Source organism: Colossoma macropomum, unplaced genomic scaffold (genome assembly GCF_904425465.1).
Source record: "Colossoma macropomum unplaced genomic scaffold, Colossoma_macropomum, whole genome shotgun sequence".
NCBI classification, from domain to species: domain Eukaryota; kingdom Metazoa; phylum Chordata; class Actinopteri; order Characiformes; family Serrasalmidae; genus Colossoma; species Colossoma macropomum.
Genome location: NW_023494792.1, coordinates 48877402 through 48895753, shown reverse-complemented (window position 1 = coordinate 48895753; position 18352 = coordinate 48877402). Strand labels below are relative to the sequence as shown.

Sequence of the window (18352 nt, the reverse complement as noted above, 5' to 3'; positions counted from 1 at the left end):
GCGCATACTTGAAGACCACAGCTCTAGCATTCTCTACCCATGTTCACTCTGTTCTTATTTTACCTGCTTTGAAGCTCAGCTCGTCCTGCTCCTGACCCTCATAATCATACAGAGCCCTGACTGGTACAGAGACTGCCGGAGAAGATGGCTCATCATCAAACGGATTCCCGTTTCCGTTAGCGTCCGCTGCGAAAGGATTCCCAGTCTCCTCATCTGACCAATCCTGCGTCTTCTCCACTCTGCTAGCACTGAGAGAAAAAAAAGAGGTGAGACTATGAAAACGTGTCACAGAACATGACTTGCAACAGTAAATCATGGACAATGACTGGACATCCAACATGCCAGGTGAAAGGAGCAGCAAGAGAGGAAGGTTTAGATGCAGTGGACAAAGTAACACAACCCCACTGAAAAGAAACTCAAACGCACACATTCAACCCCAAGCAAAAGCTCAAAGACATGCCAGAGTGCCTCCTCACAGAAGACTTCTGCTCTCGCTCCATGAATGGGAGAAACACCTGTTTACACAGTGGAACTGTACATGACATTTCGAGAGAGAAGGCCTGATTGTCAGCAGCCATCGGAACAGGCAAAGCTTAAGAGTTGAGAGGAGGCACAAATCCTCAAGATAAACAGAAAAATACAAATACCCCATTTAACCCTTAGAAGTTGCAGTTAATATCAGAAAAAAACAAAGCATGGTGTGATTCTATAGGAATAATTTCTCACTCTTAACTCACTAAAAACAAACAGCAAAATTCTGTTATAAGTGCAGATTCTAAACTTTTAATCCATATCAACTCTGTGTTTGTAAGTCGAAGAGGAGATATGATCATTTCTGTGACTGAATTTGATTTGATTTTCTTCTGTAAGAAGGAAAAAATGTGTTTGTTGACATTAAACAGAAAAAAGTTGCAGATCTGAACCTGAAAATACAGAAGGTAAACTGAATGTAAATATAATTTGCTACATAATTATGTATTTAATCATGCAGTTGTGTAATTACAATTCCATACTATACAAATACAGAGTATGGTAACAAATTAACAGTAATAACTCTTAACATCTAAGGGTTAAAGCACAGATGGCTGTAGTGTGCTAAGCCGCCACAGAGAGCAGCACTAACACACCGCCCCACAAAGTGAACACAAGCATGAGAGAAAAACACAAGAGAACATACAGAACCGGTGACACAGTGTTACAGTCAGACCATCACAATGCATGCCAAACATTTCTTAACACAAGAAACTTCTTTCTCAATCAGGTTTCTTGTAAGCAATGAGAGTTTTACTTCAGAGAACACCCTTCATTTATTTAATTTCTAGTCAAAATGGCCATTAGGTGCAAGTTATTCTTTTTTAGGAGGTATTTCTGAGGAGATTAGATAATCCACTTACATAAAGAAGAAGAAGAAAGCCAAAGGAAACTGTGATCTTTAGATAAACAGTACTTTCACTGTTAAGAGAGAGGAGAAAATCTCCACTCATCAGATATGAAAAATGTGTTTATCCTTCCACTTTGAGAAGACAGCTCAACACTATGGGTCTAAAAGGATGTGTAGCTATCAAGAAGCCTTTACTGAGAAAAGAAAACAAAAAGCATGAAAATCTGCAAATTTGTTCTGGTGTCCTCAGAACTCAACATCAACGAATGTGTTTGGGATTACTTAACTTCAGAGGTTTGGAAAAATATCCCTGCAAAAAACTAAAAGCAAGTCTACTGAAAAGAATGGAAGCTGAAATAAAGGACAAAGAGTAGACACACTAAATACCAACAAATACTGATATTATACTTAGTTCTTGAGGCATCTATGCATTCTAAATATTTCATTTTAAATATGTTTTTGTTCTTCCTTTTCCTGCTGAAAAATAAATGACTTTTACCTAGTAACTGTTTTGACTGAAAATTAACTAAAGTTTGGTCTCTGATTTTTAACAGTACTGAACATACATGACACACTGTTTGTGTGACTTTTCTAAAAGGGTCTGACTGAACACTTGCACAGCTTAATGCACGACCAGGCTGCTCTGCAGAACAAAACAATGTCAGAGATGTGAAGAACACAGGGTGTGTGTAGGTGCTTAAACAGTATCTTCACTACGCAACCATGCAGAAAAAAAAACAGCCACCTGAAAGTAGAACAGAGGGATAGAAAAAGAAAGTAAAAATAACACAGGCAAGAGTACAAACAGCTACAACAGAGAGAAAGAAAGATGCATTGCAGCAGAACAGCAGCAGATGCTTTCCGTTCACCAACGTTTTGGAAATAACTTCTTCTTTTTTGGCATTGACTGGGCTGCTGTTGGGCTGCTCCGCTGGCGTTTCCTCTTCATCATCGTCATCGTCGAATGGGTTTAAGCCCACTGGTTCTGTGCTACTGGGCACAGTCAAACTAAGTCAAACATGAAGAGAGGCAGCACTGTGATACACACATCGCTAAACAGATCTGTGGAAATTATGTACATTATACAGCTACACAATTCAACATATGCAGTAAGCAATGAATCGTAGAAACATGAAAGCAATTCATGGCATTTTGTGCCCCTTGCCACATCATACTGTGATCAATGTGACACAACAGAAACAGGCTAAATATTACACAATAAAATTTGAGACATCAAAGAACAGGCATTCCCAGTAACTGACAACTTGTGTAAAGGGCACCTTATAAAATGGATAGTTCTGGCTCTGAAACTGAGTGGCTGGGCCTTTGTTCGAAACTGTGGTAAAATATACATGCATATTACTGAACACTGGTGTGGCGTGCGCCCGTCCCCCAGGTCCCGATGGCAGCCGCAAGAGCTGGCAGGAAGGCGGGGCCCGAGCTCCGAGCAGGGACGAAGCCCGACGAGGACGGGGAGAGGAACACCACGAGTGAAGGGGGGGACAGTGTGCGAGTCCCGAGCCCCGCCTCCTGGGCGGCGCCTCGGGTCCCGCAGTGAGGCCACGTTAATTAGCCTTATGTTCGCTCCGGACGGACGAGCTGAGAGTGGGGGACGGTGACTTGGAGGCGGAGCAACGAGTTCTCGTTCTCTCTCGGCTCAGGTGCTCACGCTGCCCTTAATGAGAGCCAGCTGACGCTGATCTGGCTGGCAGCATGAGCGCCTTTAAAAAAAAAAAAGAGCAGAGAGAGAACAGAGAGAGAGAGACGAGCAGCAGCAGCAACAACACAACGACGACGACGACGACAGAGCAGAAAAGCTTACTTTGAAAAGGACTGAAAAGTCTAGCTTAAGCCACTGAAAAGTGGCCAGCGTAGCTTTAGTTGTTCGGTTTTGTTTTTGCTCATTTGGTGTAACCCTGCAACCCTGAACCCTGCCTCCAGCGTCCTCCTTGAGCCCGGGGTAGCACATGCCGTACTACAACTGATTATTAAAACTATTGTGCTATTTATTGAACATGTTGCTCAGCAAGCCTAAACTACAAGCTTGGCAGAAGAACTGTTTATTATTATTATTATTATTGTTGTTATTATTATCATACATTTAACACTTTATTAAACGTTTGTGTATTTTATCACGTTGATTTTTTATCTCAAGGCTTTATTTGTCCACAGTTGAGGCCCTCATCAGAAACACTATTGCTTACTGAGTTAATAGTGACAAATTTCCACCAAAACATGAGACAAAATATCCACCGGTACCAATAATTCAGGATATTTCAACTTCAGGAAACACTGAACCCATTTATGAAATATACTATGCGATCAGACTGCGGCTGTTTGTGTACCTTTCCAAAGACACTATTACTGTGACGGAGGACATTTGAGGCAAAAGAGAGGAAGACAGCCAAGAGTAAGACAATGCTGGTACTGTCAGGAGTAAGCAACATGCTGCAAGAAGGAGAGCACAGGACTGAGAATGCTTTCTATTCAATAACTTTTTCCTGCCCCCCCTCCTCTCTGCTCTACTACTTCTACTACTCCCACACCCACTCAAAGGTGGAATCCATGTTTTGCTGAGGTTAGAGAGGAGTCTACTGTTGGTCTGCTTGGTCAAATAAAGGTCAAGTGCTTCTGGAATGCTTCAGATTCTTATAGCTAACTCCCTTTGAAGACGCAACGGCCCCTGGAAAAAAGGCTAGGATAGAAAGGTAAACATTCGGTGATAACTGTGAAAAAAAAACAACAAAAAAAAACTTTCAAACAGGTATTTTATACCAATCAGGCTGACCGAGTGTGTGACTGTGAAGAAGCATTGGCACTCCCTTTGCCATAGGGTCAAGCAGGTGGGGCTTCCCCGGGGTATGTCTATTTAAAAAGCAGGGATACGCTGGTATTTTAGGAAGGAAGTCTGCGTAGCTACTTTTGACTGCACTGGCATACAATGTTCAAGCCATAATAGGCTATGTAGGGATACTGGGAATGCGCTTCTGAATGAAGGAGATGATAGTGGTGGAAGAAAAGAAGTGCTTGATTCGCCACTCGATGAAGACCACATATAACATACTTCTGCATGGTCATTCTGATGACCTGTAAACTCGCCCAGTAGTGCTTTAAGTGACTCTGGGGTTCATGAAACCGTGCAGGCCATTCGCGCAGGTTTCACTATAGATTGTGTTTCATTTTTTAATTTTTAAATGTAATTTTCTTGATTTAAAAGGGAATTAACCCTGATTTTTCAGGATTTCTGCATATTCAAATTGTGAAGATGTAAACCAAGTCATTCAGAGTGGTTTGATGTGAAAGGAGCTGTTTTAGAGAAACTTACCGAGTGGGCTGTACACAGTGGTGGTGACGTTTGAAATGCCTCTAAAATGCTACCTCACAAAGTTAGGACATAAAATCGTTACAAATATGCTGCCTTACGCTGAGACACTTTTTTTTTTTTAAAGCCACGTATAGTGGAAAGGTATATGAAAGGCACTTTGAGGCAAAACAATAGTCAAAGAAAACTATTTTTCTGATTTACCACCTTTTACCATTATCAACATTACATATAAAAACTTGTGTAAAATGTGTAGATTGTGGTTTTAGCTAGTAAACAAAATGGCTTTATTTGGATGACAGTCACTGGATCCCTGGTTCCTATCACCACCACTGTAAAGAAATCCTAGTTCGTAGGTTTCCGTGCAATGAACCCTTTTAAACATTAAACCACTAAGAACAACTTGGTTTACATTTCTACACAACTATGTAGAAATTTTGAAATTTTTTTACAATTCCCCTTTAAGATTATTCAACACGAAAGTATATTCAAAACTGCAAATGACCATAGACTATGAATGCTACCTAGCGCTTTGTGGTGTGGATTACCTGTTGTTGGTCTTTGTTGTTCGTTCTCCTGTTTGGTTGATGCCCGTCAAAGTCACTTCATCACTTGGCTTCTTTTTTTCTCTCCGGCTCAGTGTCCGGTTCAGGTCTACGGACCAATCCTACAAACACATGAATGCACAAAGATAAAAACTGTCTCTAAAAAGAACAGCTGAGCCCTAGTCCTCCAATTCTGGTCTATGAACTGTGGTACGAGTTGCAACACGTCTCTATCACAGACACATGTGCCTGCTTGCCAGATTACATCTCTTGCTGGTTCAGTTAGCAAACGTAACCTCACACTGTTTATGAAACAGGACTTTCACAAGTGCCCTGTGTCGTATTTCTCTGCAATAGAAACAAACGTGTTTCCATCAACACTGCACACACAAACACACATACTCAAATCAGGGCACCACACACTGCGATAAAACAGCTCAATGAAGAGCACACCACTGCCCAGATGCAAACACAATACTTGACAGCTCCTGCTAGACCAAACACTTCAAGGTACTTTTCACTTCACACGTACAGTTTCTGCATTTCAGACACCTGTGTCTACATCTGAATAGGGCTGAACAATTAATTGTCTTTATATCGAAATCGCAATTTGAGGAAATGTAATTTCGCAAATAAAATCGCAAGAGCTTCCATTTTAATCATATACTAAATTAATCAACATTGTCTCAAGCTGGGAAATTTAACACGCTACATTCAACGTTCAAGCCTCAAGCCCAAAAATAGATGTGCTGGTCTTCATCAGAAAAAAGCCAGAATTTATAGAAAATAAATCGCATTTAACCGCAATTATAATATTGGTCAGAAAATTTGCAATTAGATATTTTCCCCAGATCAATCATTTCCATGTCAGAGTGCCTATTTACATATCATTTTGTGCATTTCAGATCCAGATCATGTACAGATGAGATTTATTTACATTTCATTAACATCTGGCCACGTAAACGCATCTCTGTTAGACAGACAGAAATCTAATTTGCATCAGGGCTGCTTTGTGTGTTGCTTGCAAATCCAAGGAATTCCCTCCTGTAATCAAGTCAACATGAATCAGAAACCAGAATTTATTTTTATTTGTCAACGTGACGTATTTCTGCGTGAAACACAATATTCAAGTGCTAAATAACTGTGGGCATGATGTTTTATTATTTTACATTTTATTTGACTGGTGAGTGAAAAGCAAGCGTTCTGAAATGAACATGGAGTTAGACTCTGACAGTCAGCAGAATCTGACTGTTTTGCAGAAAAACAAAAATTACAAGTGAATGTCAAAATGAAGTACTGTAGTTTCTGCAGCTGAAACACAATATATTATCTGCTGAAAGCTTGACTTTAAAATATAATTTTTCCTTTTTTTTTTTTTAAGACAAAGAGGAGGCAAAGCGCTGGTTAGGAGGCTAGCCTTTTATCATCTATGTTGCTTTCATTTTTTCACTTTGGCTGCAAAAGCAAGCAAGCGAAAGCAAGCAAAAAACTTCCTAAATGTGTGTGAGGAGGAATGAAAGTAAGTGAGTAAATCAAGTGCCTGTGAAGAAAGGAGCTTGACTGTTGTTCTGACTTGATGACAGGTGGAGATGGTAGGAGGAGGGAACAATGAAAAACGGATTGTGTTTAATACGACCAAGGACATGAACTAACAGTTGACACTGAACAACATCCCTACAGAAATTTTGCCTAACGACGCTACGCATCTAATAAGAACTAAAGTGAGAAACTGCCTCCAGGTTTTTTTTAACAGTGAAAAAGCAACAAGAGCTGCTGTTTGTAACTTTCGTTGCCGTCCATGCTCACTAATGAAACAGCTGAGTGCAATACTGATGCAGTTCTGTTTGAGAGGAATAAAGATTTCATAAGCAGCTCAGGCAGCTTTTCAAAAGGACCCAAGAGTCACTGTATAAGTCAGGTAATGCTGCTCTTATAGGGAGAAGTAAACAAACTATACAAAATAACGCAAATGCATCCATATACTCACATAAACGCAGAGTCAAAAACTAATGTGTGAACAGCAGGGTAAGGGTACAAAAAGTTTAAACAGCAACAGGGTTCTCTGGATGAATGAATGGCGATATGGAGGGTGGGCACCAGTACAAGTGCAGCGGTGCATGTCAGCTTGTTCACTTTGGCAAATCTCAAGAGAAAGGGAGGAGTTTTAGAGAGAAGACATGGGGTGCAGTTACTGACCATGAATATGGCATAAACTTTAACTGAAAGAGTGTCCTAAGAATAAGAATTCCTAGAAGCACAGTGTAGCTCTCAAAACAAAGAAGACAGTCTGATGTTTCTTCACTCTTAAACACTAAGGGCAGCACTACGTTGTCCATACATGTTGCTCACAACTCATTCACTCATTCATTCTAATTCAGGAGAAATGATTCCTTTAAGACACCAGTGTTACACAGGGGTTTTTAAGGGTGCTGTCTTTGCTGCCTTTTTTTTGTTTGTCTGTTGATTTGTTTGTGTTGTTTTGTTTATGTTCACTTTATTGTTAAGGTTGTGATAACTAATAAAAGTTTTAAATGTGAAAACTAGATTTCTTAGATCGGAGTAAGGTCAGGAAATCTGATTAAGAAATCTGATAAAGAGAGCTGAATTTTAGCTCAGTAATCAGATTTCTCAGTGCATACGTACTCTTACTCTGATTTCTTTCAGATTTCTTAGTCTGTGCATGTGTGAAAACAGACTGTGGTCCCAGAAACAGCAAGCAGCATTGCTGCGAGATGCAGCAAAACACTTTTGGAGCGACGCTGAAACAAATTACATGCTAGACGACATGAAGAATTTAAATATTTATCATCTTCTACATGATGTATGTTCATATTTTTAGGTAAAGTGGCGCGATGTTTTAAAAAAAAAACAACAACAAAAAAAAAGCTGCGGCAAGAAGTTTGAGTTTACGTCGTCTTCTTCTGAGTTTACTGGCTGATTACAAAGCAGAAATCGGATTACTGCCTGACTCATGTAGACCTTGAGTTTCCCCATTATCTGATTACTCAAGTGCATGTAAATGCGTTGAATGAATTACTGACAAAATCTGATTTCCTGTGGTACCAGATTATTAAGTGCATGTAAACACATTCAATGTTGCTTTCATGTTCGAACTTATGCAGAACCATTCAAAAGTGCTACTGAGCCTTCTCTAGTTGGAGCTAGCAAACAGAAACTAAAATGAATTGCAGAACTTACATAAAATCTGTGCGGTTTCCTATCAAAGGCCTCAAGTAACACACAATTAGCACACTAGCACCCTGGGAGCAAATTAGATATCACAACAGACAAAAGCACACACACACACACACACACACACACACACACACACACACATCACACACAAATATGGTAAAAGTAATGGGAGGAAAGGAAGCTTTCTAGGAAGCAGAAACCATTCTGAGGGCAGATATAATGTTGACCATGCAGAACTCACTATGATGGACCTTCTCTTATGGAAACGTGGCCGTGATAAGTCCACTTTCTAGATTAGAGCAGGAAAGGAGTGGACAGAGCAGAGAATGAGTGGACACACAGAGGGGTTACTCAGCAAAGGACACGAATCACTGGGAAATAACCAGCATTTCACAAGCGTTTTGGCAGCCACCTGCAATCTTTACAAAGAAGCTTAATTTAGGTATGTAAAACAGAAGCAAAAGCTTCCTTTTAAAGACTAGCTGTGCTGGCTTGATAAAAATGCTGTTTCTTGGAACTGCTCAACTGAAACAATCATATTTTCACACATTTTCACAAATGTCCAATTCTTAATTCCTAAACCAGTAGAAAATAATCTGATTAGTACGAAGAGGTAGTAAATCAGTACGTGACAAAGTGCAGAGACACCCAGTCTGTCTGTACTATTTCTGCGAAGGCTGGATTAAAGGCAGCTGTTTGGTAACTATTCATAGTCAACTGCATACAAAAACACAAAACACTCAAATTGCAACTGATCTAATGCTGGGCAATATTAATAAAATCCAATATCACAGTAATTTCCAAATGTGTCACAGTATCACAGTATCAGATGAGATCTTTCTTTGACATTTGATTTAACTGACCAATCTGTTTGGATTTTATTAGCCTTTTTTTAACTGATTTTTTCAGCCTTTTTCAAACCCAAAGTTCCCACCGTGTGACACATGAAAATATTATCCAATTTTCAGAAATTTCTATTAGCTGCAGTACATTAACATGACTTACTTTTAATGGTCCAATCGGGCATTCAAAAAATATAAAAAATGAAAATGAGTTGCCTATTTAAATAACATGAATGAAACAAAGTGCTACACTGAAAGTAAGATTTAGCACAATAAGTCATGCATGATTATGCTATGACATTTTGGTAATGATGTAGCAGCAGCATTCAAAAACAGCGCACAAACCTGACTCACGTTATTTATATCATAAAACTGCAACACTGATTGACCAAAATCATAATAATAAATTGGCTGACTAGGTTTTTAAAGCAAAAAAATCTGCCAATTCCAAATCTTGTCTGATTACAAAGGCGCATCACTACCTTCTAAGTTTGTAATGCTAAAATGAATGAACTGATGGTGATGCTCTATGCTAAGGGAGTGTCTTACAAACTTAAATTACCTCTTTTTTTTTGATTGGACAATTTTGTCGTTCTATTTCTTTCAAAATTACAAAGGGAATCTTAAATAAGACTGTAAAAGTTAATCAGACAGAAACCATATTTCCATCAATCCTTATTATATAAGTAAAATCAAAATCAATCTAGCTGTGCAACACCAATAACAGTATATCGGTATAGACGACACATTGCCCAGCACCCTGCTGACCAGTAACTTTCACCTAACCAACATAGGTATGTCATAAGTCATAAAGCATGAATAATAATAAGTCTGTGAGAGTAAAAGGAGAATGAGAGAGAGTGACAGAAAAACAGAGAGAGATTGTGCATCCAGTACAACAGATGCCAACACTGTGTTTAGGCACACAACTGTGCACTACCTGACAGACTGGTTCTGTCTCTCTGTAACTCAACTGATACAGAACGATAAAGTTAGCCTGAACAATAAACGCCTGTCACAGGCTGCTACAGTAAAGCTTCACTTACTGCTCTAAAAATCAGCCTATTTCACTACAGACCTTACTTATCACCCGATACTAATCGAAAGCTCAGTGGGTGGAACATTAACTGATCCATCCAGGCAGGGCATTTCACTGTTCCTCATTCCTCAAACTAGTCCTGCACTAGGAAAGAACTGTGCATGTGTGTACCTCAAACTGAGGCCAGTTCATAGGCATGCCCGGGCCATGGTTAGAGCGGAACCATTTCAGATCCTCCTCTGCGTCAGATGCCTGGATTGTGTCTTCCAAATTCTGATACACAGTCTGGAACCTGAAGAGGGAAGACAAGCTTTATTCCACCACACAGTGCATCATGGTGTATGTTAGAGGTCTGCTAACTGACCTGAGTCAGACAAAATATCAGTTTTCAGGCCAACTTTTCACATGCAGCATCTGAATGGAGCTTGGGTTTGTTTTCTAATGAGTGATTTTTCTATGTAGTAGATTTCATGCACTCTCACACATTTTCTCTCTTCCACTTTCATTTTCGCTCTCGCTTGCTCTCTCTTTCTCGTAACATTAGCTGCATTCGGATTTGCTCTGGAGTTTGAAGAGTGTGTGAATGTGCCCCTGAAAGAAATCACGAATCCTGGGTTGGTGGAAAGGTCACAGCGGATCCTTCCCCTTGCTTGTAAGCTTGCCCAAAATATGTTAAACATTCATACAGTATCATTAACAGATGATAAGAGGGGGGCTGATGCTTTTCTATAGCAGGTGTGATCAGCAATTCCACAAAAATATACTGATACTGTTAAATACTGTTCAATAAATAAAATAATAAAAATGTTAGTGTATTACTGATGTAGAACACCAGTTCATTCTAGCATGACATTTTCTGTTTCTCCACTGTTTCCGCACTGTAAACGCATGTCTGCAATAACCCATCTGTTCGTATTGGGTTCGGGTTTTAAATTTAACAGTACCAGTCGGGTCTGGTTGGATCAGGTTTCTTAAATGCCGGTATGGGTTGGGTTCGGGCACCAATTTCATGTGCAGACCTTTAACGTGACGTCTTTTCTGCATAAACATCTATTTTGAGCTAAGCTTAGAGTTTGTAGAAAAAGGTCATAAAGACCAGAGGAAATAGTTGTTGGTGAGCTTCGACATATGAATGCTCATTGCCAACCAACAGTGGCTTTGGTTTTGCTGACCTCAAAGAGATGGTTCTTCATTTTTACACCACTGAAATTAAGAAATTACTAATTGTAGTAGTGACAAGGAATAACATTTTACATAACCAATCCTGAACCGACTATAAATTAAATTTGCTTTTTCCTTCCATTTTGTGAAGCATTTCCCAATGAAACACAATATCAGGCAGGGTCTTTGATCTAGTTAAATGTTTTCACTTGATGAGAGGTGGGGGCAGCAGAAGTGGGAGGAAAAACGTGATATTATCATTATTCACCTCACCTGCTGGTACACAGTGCCATAATCAAAATACGTTTTAGAAGCAGGCAAAAGTCACTCCATTTTGATGTAAGAAGAGTTTTTTTTTCTGAATGACATGATAAAGCATGCTTAATATGACCAGGCCCCTGAACTGAAGGTGATTTCAGTTTACATAAAAGAGAAGGGTAAAGCCTTTCACTTCTGTATACGCTTGGCAAATTAGCTAGCTTAATGTACTCTTCTCTATTGTTTTCTATATATCCCTCATCTTTTGGTTCTGGTTATGTTGGAAGGAGACTTGTGATTATTACTTGTGTTCTTACTTGTGATTGGTGGAGAGATCAAGGTGCTGCTTGACATCCAGTAGGAGCTCTTTGAAGAAGCGCAGTCTCTTATCCTCAAACTGCTGCCACTGTTCAAATACTTGCTCCATGTTCTCCATGTACTGAGGAGTCACTTTATCCAGCTCCTCCAGAGACTTCTCATAGCGCTCCTTAGACTGAAATCGCCCACCACAAAATAATCTCAGTACATTTAAATTAAGCTATTCCTTTCCTTCATATACACGCCAAGATGAGACATTATACTACCTACATTAATTTCCAGTCTGTTTGTCATTTTGTTACCGTGGTTAAACCATTTGCATTTCAAATCCCAAAAGGATGGGACATTTTATGAGCAAGTGGCATCCAATAAAATACCCTGGATCCCTAATTGATTTGCAGCTCAGCTGACTGTCAAACACATATTTGCAAAAACACACACATGAAAAAATGTACACACACACACACACACACACACCTTCTGCACTTCCTGTTGACATTTCTCCACTTTGTCCTGGAGTTTTTTCTGGGCCTCTGGGTTGGTGTTGCTTTCTAGCTTGCTATTGGTCTCCCTGCTGGTGGCCAGTTTCTCTTCCTTGCAGGCTGCATGGTAGGTTTTCTTCATTGTATCCACCTGAAGAAACAGGACAATACGGTTGTGGTCATAACACAAGTAACATTTTGAAGTGTTGCATTACGCTATGCTTCTACACTGAAAGACTCTTCCAGCATTGTGTGGTTATGCATGGTTTGTGTTTTTCACATCCTGCAGAAACACCTTGCACAGTTTCCATCCAAGCATTTAACATGAAATGCAAAGACTGCAATGACCTTGACAAAAGGATGCAATTACTTGGGGGTTTACCTTTCTGAGAATCATGTCAAAATAGGCCCCTGCACTTCTCTGCAAAAATTCAAAAAGTGCAAAAAAGGGACTCCATCATAGATGCTATTCATTATAGTGCAATTGTAGGCCTATCACAATTATTACTTAATTGACTGATCACAATAATTTGCAGTAATTGCAATTATTTTCCACAGTTGCTAGCTTTCACAATCATATGTTTATGCTGAAGCAGACAAAACGTGAACTGGGTGCATTTCGATCAGTTGTGTTGCAAACACATGTAAATAAAAAAGTAGAAAACACATTTATTTCAGACACATCATGAGTCTTACAAAAAAACAAAAGTTCTGACTGGTGCTACAGCACCTTTAGAGGGCAGCAGTGAGTGATGTTTGTTTATTTAAGTTTAAGTGTCTGGTGTTAGCTGGGAGCTACAAAGTGTCAATAACGAGGAAGCAAGAAAGCTAATCAGCCAGTTTTGTTACTTTAGGCTTGTTTATTGTTGCACACAATGAACCAAAAAACCAACGCAATTGTTAATCAAAATTACTTATAAAGCAATTAACTGGCAGATAAAATTTAATAATAGTGACAGGCCTATGCAATTGTTTATTATTAAGAACACAGAGTTGTAGCTTTGTTAAAGCTTTATTAACTACCTGAGCATTTCTTCTTTGTGCTTTCTTCTATGGGTGCACTGCTTTTTTTCCAGCTGTTGTTACCAACAGACACTTTACAAGGTTGTACAATGTTAAAATTAGATACTGTTTTGAGGCATTGACTTTACATTTTATACAGCACTTTAGTAAATTACCTACAATATACAAACAAATAAAATTTTCTTGACATGTAATACAATGACATACATGAACACTATAAACAGAATACGACTGCAAAACAAACAATTCAGATACAGGATATAGACTGGGCAGTGAAAGACAAATCACGATTGTCCTTAACAGCTTTTGTGTTAACATATAGTTAAACTAATCCTACAGTGTTCTGAAAGCTTAGTAATATTGCCACTGGAAATTACTGTCCTGTGTGACAGTAAACAACAGCCTGGACCATCCTTTCACGTCTGCCAAAACTGCAGAATATCAAAGCTTTTGCAGGTAGTAGACCAGACAAACCATTACAAACAGTGGTTCTCTGAATCCTACTGAAAATCAACACAGTATTGCAAAAGCTTGTTAACGCAGTTGTGTGCAACTGCTTTTTGTTTCAATGACCTTGCAGTCGGTCACAGAGATACGGACTGTACAAACAAGACAAAGTAATGTCTGCCAGACTCATTCAAGGGGAAAATAAGGTATGCTCCTAGTTACTCAGCAGAGCTTGATGAAGCCAAAAAAAATCTTACAGAACTCAAATCTAAGATCATGTAGTCACTTGACTGGCAAATAAGCCTTTTCCAGTTGAGGAAAAATAGTACTTGTTCAGCATGCATGCAAAACCCCACCTCTAGCATACAAATTTGTCAATAATCCCCAGCAAGGCTTTTAGTTACTATGAGAATATTACTTAGATTAGTTAGACATTAAATGACTGGTTCAGAGGTTCTGAGAAGTGGCAAGAGTTGGGAATGTTTTGGTAAATTTTGTGATTTGATTTCTGAGTGAAGCTGAAGCCTTGGGAGATGTGAGCCATTAAATAATTTGGCCATTGTGTGACAGAGGTATTTTTGTTTAAAAGTTTTTAAATTAAATTTGGCCAACAGATGGTTATGTTAACTGTAATTGATGCCTTAATAAAATCTGTATAATGTGAATTATTTGTCTGGTTGTATCTGTACCTCTTTGAGCTTTTTGGCCCAGGGCTTTTGAGCCTTGCGGAATCCGTCCTCAGCCTCCTTGGTCTCCTTGAAGCCACCGATCATCTGCTTGTGGTAGGCATCTTTCTGCCAGTTCTTCACCTTTTCAAAGTCTTCACCCATCAGAGCAGCCTTTATCTCCATGTGGAGCTCGCTTACCTTTTCTGCTTCTATCATCACAGCACACCACGCCCGCTCCACTGTGCCATACTGAGGTCCTGCAGCACAGCATCATTCAAATCAGCACATTACTCTCTTTAAGTCAGTCTTAGCCAAAGTCATTCTGCCTTACAAATGACACAAGCATGAATTTTGTCGTTACAGTGTCACAGGCAAGTCTGTTTGAGATTACTCAACACCTTGTTACACTTTGTGGGAAGTGCATGATGGTTTGCACAATACTAACCTTGTGGCTAGTAGCTTAAATTATTTGCTAGCTACATTAGGCTCATACCTGCAGTGCAAAGCTAAAACAAACAAAAACAAATAGCACAGTCTTGGCTGATTGGCTACATTTTTGAGCGAGGGAAAAATGTTGTAAATTTGTTTTTTGAACTATTGCTTTATGCAGGAACTACAGACCAAGGCTCAAATAGACCTCACCAGAAACACAAAGACACAGAGCTAATAGATCTTTTTGCAGCCAAAAGTTTTCCACAACACCGTGAAGTAAACAACTCAATTAGAGCTGGTTTGGGGACTGTGCAGGCCCAGAACAATGCAGCCAATACAGGGGTCACTGACACCAGTAGAATGAAACAACATATGACTAAGTAGTCTGGATGACAGTGTCTACAAAAACACAAACAACCAAGACAATGGTCATCACAATAATGGCCACCTGCCTGGATGTGTGTTCCACCCAATCCCCAGTGTGCTATCAGTAGCGATGGATATCATTACGATTTTAGCCAAAGCAAAACTGTTCATACCTGATCTTATCAATTCTGTTTTTTATACTTAATAGCATTCTGAGCTGGGGGGCATCCCTAGCTATTTGAGGCTCACCTTTTTCAATAAGCTGTCTCCAACGCTTGGCCCATTCGGTAAGCTGCAGTGCGTACCCCTTTTCGATGCGGGCCCGCTCGTGGATGCATTTCATTAGGTCATCACACAGCCTGTTCCCATCATCCACTCTTTTTACGGTCCTCTTGTAGTTCCCAACCTAAGCAATCGAAGAACAGAAAACAAAAGAGCAGTATAGATATCAGTCTAACTATAAATGCACAGACGAATTATTGTGTGCAAGCATACACACCGATCAAGCATAACATTATGACCATATGATCCTTGTTTCTACGCTCATTGTCCATTGCTGTGTCTGATCCACTCATACCAGCACAACACACACTAAGACACCACCACCATGTCAGTGTTACTGCAGCGCTGATAATGATCCACCACCCAAATAGTACCTGCTCTGTAAGGGGGCCATGGGGGTCCTGACCACTGAAGAACAGGGTAAAATGGGGCTAACAAAGTATGCAGAGAAACAGATGGACTACAGTCTGTAACTGTAGAACTACAAAGTGCACCTATATAGTAAGTGGAGCTAAAATGGACAATGAACGCAGAAACAAGGAGGTGGGCATAATATTATGCCTGATCGATGTGTGTGTGTGTATACATATATATGTATATATATATATATATATATATACATACATATATATACACACACACACACACACACACACACACATATATACACACACACACCTACCCACCCATATATGTATGTATGTATGTATGTGTGTGTGTGTGTGTGTGTGTGTGTGTGTGTGTGTGTGTGTGCGTGCGTGTGTACTACCTCCCAAAAGCTGTCACTGGAGACATCAATCAGCGAGTCATTGTAGGTGCCAGACATGGCTGCTTTCTTCTGTTACCCAGTGTCCTCAGTTCTGAAACAGAAACAAATACTTGATCGTGCTGTGAACTCACTGCTTTCCTTCTCTCCCAGACTGAAACTGTTGTTCTTATGGTAGAATCAACTGTAAAATCTTGATATGACCAACCACCTGGAGGCCAATTTCATTTTACTTTGTTGGCTGCACCGGACATGGGTCAGCCCTAAAATTGATTCATGAGGTTTAATAGCAACTGACTGTGCTGATAAAGAAGCTAGCCAGCTCCATCCCTCAGCTATCCCACAGTATGACAGTGTTTACTTTTAATGTAAGTCAATGGAACCAGAAATTTTTCCAAGTCATTTTGGGTCATTGGTTACACACAGTATAAAGGGTAATAGGTGTTTTCAAATTATGTCAAAAACTGAAAAACGTCAAAAATGGAGATACGACGTTTTCTTCCGACAACAGCAATATATTTCATATATATTTTTCTAGCTAAATGTCTTTGCATAGTATATCAGAATTATCAGAGTTCAAAATACTACTCTGACTTAGTACTTGAGTATTACACAAAACATATAATCAATTATTAACAACTGTTAATATCAAACATTACCACACATTAACTCAGAGGCGTCAAAGCTGGCATACAAACGAGAACAAGAGGACGTCTACTCATTACATAAAAATAACACAACTGTATGAACAAGGACACCAAGTCAAACTCAGTCTCTCCCTCCACTCGGTATGAAACATTCTTTTCCATGGGAAGTGATGAAAATTCCTGCCATTCTTACAGTAACACTGACCCCCTGCCCCTTCAAAGCTGATTTAGCTCCACAGAGTTCCTCCACTCAAACACTTGACATCACATACACACATCAGAACGCCCAGCCCCTTGTGCACACCCACCGATCTCAAAGACCTTATCAGGGAAGCAGCAGGGAAACTCATACTTTCCATGATTTTACCACTTAAGCAGTGTTATACAAAGGCAGGTAGGAACGGAGAGACTAATGGAGAGGAAGAAGGAAAGATTTTTTCATAGCCTGATTTCTGTAAGCCTGTCACACAGTTGGTTCAGTGTGTTGGCTGGCTTAGCAACAATCACCACAGCATGACTCAGAGGCCATTTACGGTGTTTACACACACACATACCCACATATCTGCACACATACCCACACACCGAGGTCATGTGTGAACATCTTTAAGGAAGAGGAAGAGACCTGTTGTCAGAGGACAGATGACCAAGTCTGTCATCCACACACACAGAAAAAGACACCTCTGCTTTCAGCCTATCAGCCCAACAGCATGAACATAACTAGCTGCACTCAAACATAGTTTTTATACCTAGTCAAGACACGGAACCACACAGACACACACACACACAGACACAGACACACAGACACACAGTCTTCTACACAATTATTGGCACCCCTGGTTAAGATGAGTAAAAAGCATGTGCAAAAAAAGAAGCATCTTGGGTTCACCAAGTCTCCAAACTACCATCAGACGCCACCTCCATGCCAAGAGATTGGAAGATACACCAGGACGAAACCTTTCCTGTCATCTAAACACAAACATAAGCACCTGGATTTTGCTAAACGCTACTGGGACTATGTCTGTAACAATGTTTTATGGTCAGATGAAACAAAATATTTTTGGTGGTTTGGTGTAAGAAGAAGGATGACTACACCTAAAAAAAGAACCCAATGCCCACTGTTAAGTATGGTGGAGGGTCTGTGATGTTGTGGGGCTGTTTTTCCTCAAAAGGCCCTGGGA

The 18352-nt window shown here is 39.8% G+C and overlaps 1 protein-coding gene across 3 annotated transcripts in view; it reads right to left on the bottom strand.

Annotated features, from left to right (window-relative positions):
* pacsin2 (protein kinase C and casein kinase substrate in neurons 2) overlaps window positions 1–18352 on the bottom strand; it is a 30001-nt gene that overhangs the window by 2384 nt on the left and 9265 nt on the right. For 2 of the 3 annotated variants that reach the window (XM_036577428.1, XM_036577426.1), the window contains exons 2-10: window positions 16531–16621; window positions 15729–15885; window positions 14703–14938; window positions 12539–12694; window positions 12061–12236; window positions 10496–10616; window positions 5252–5370; window positions 2255–2389; window positions 64–248 (exon numbers count right to left, since the gene is read on the bottom strand). In XM_036577428.1, coding sequence (XP_036433321.1) covers window positions 64–248; window positions 2255–2389; window positions 5252–5370; window positions 10496–10616; window positions 12061–12236; window positions 12539–12694; window positions 14703–14938; window positions 15729–15885; window positions 16531–16587 — 1342 coding nt within the window. In that variant the 5' untranslated portion in view covers window positions 16588–16621. The remainder of the gene's footprint in view (window positions 1–63; window positions 249–2254; window positions 2390–5251; window positions 5371–10495; window positions 10617–12060; window positions 12237–12538; window positions 12695–14702; window positions 14939–15728; window positions 15886–16530; window positions 16622–18352) is intronic. The other variant, XM_036577429.1, reaches the window with a different exon arrangement.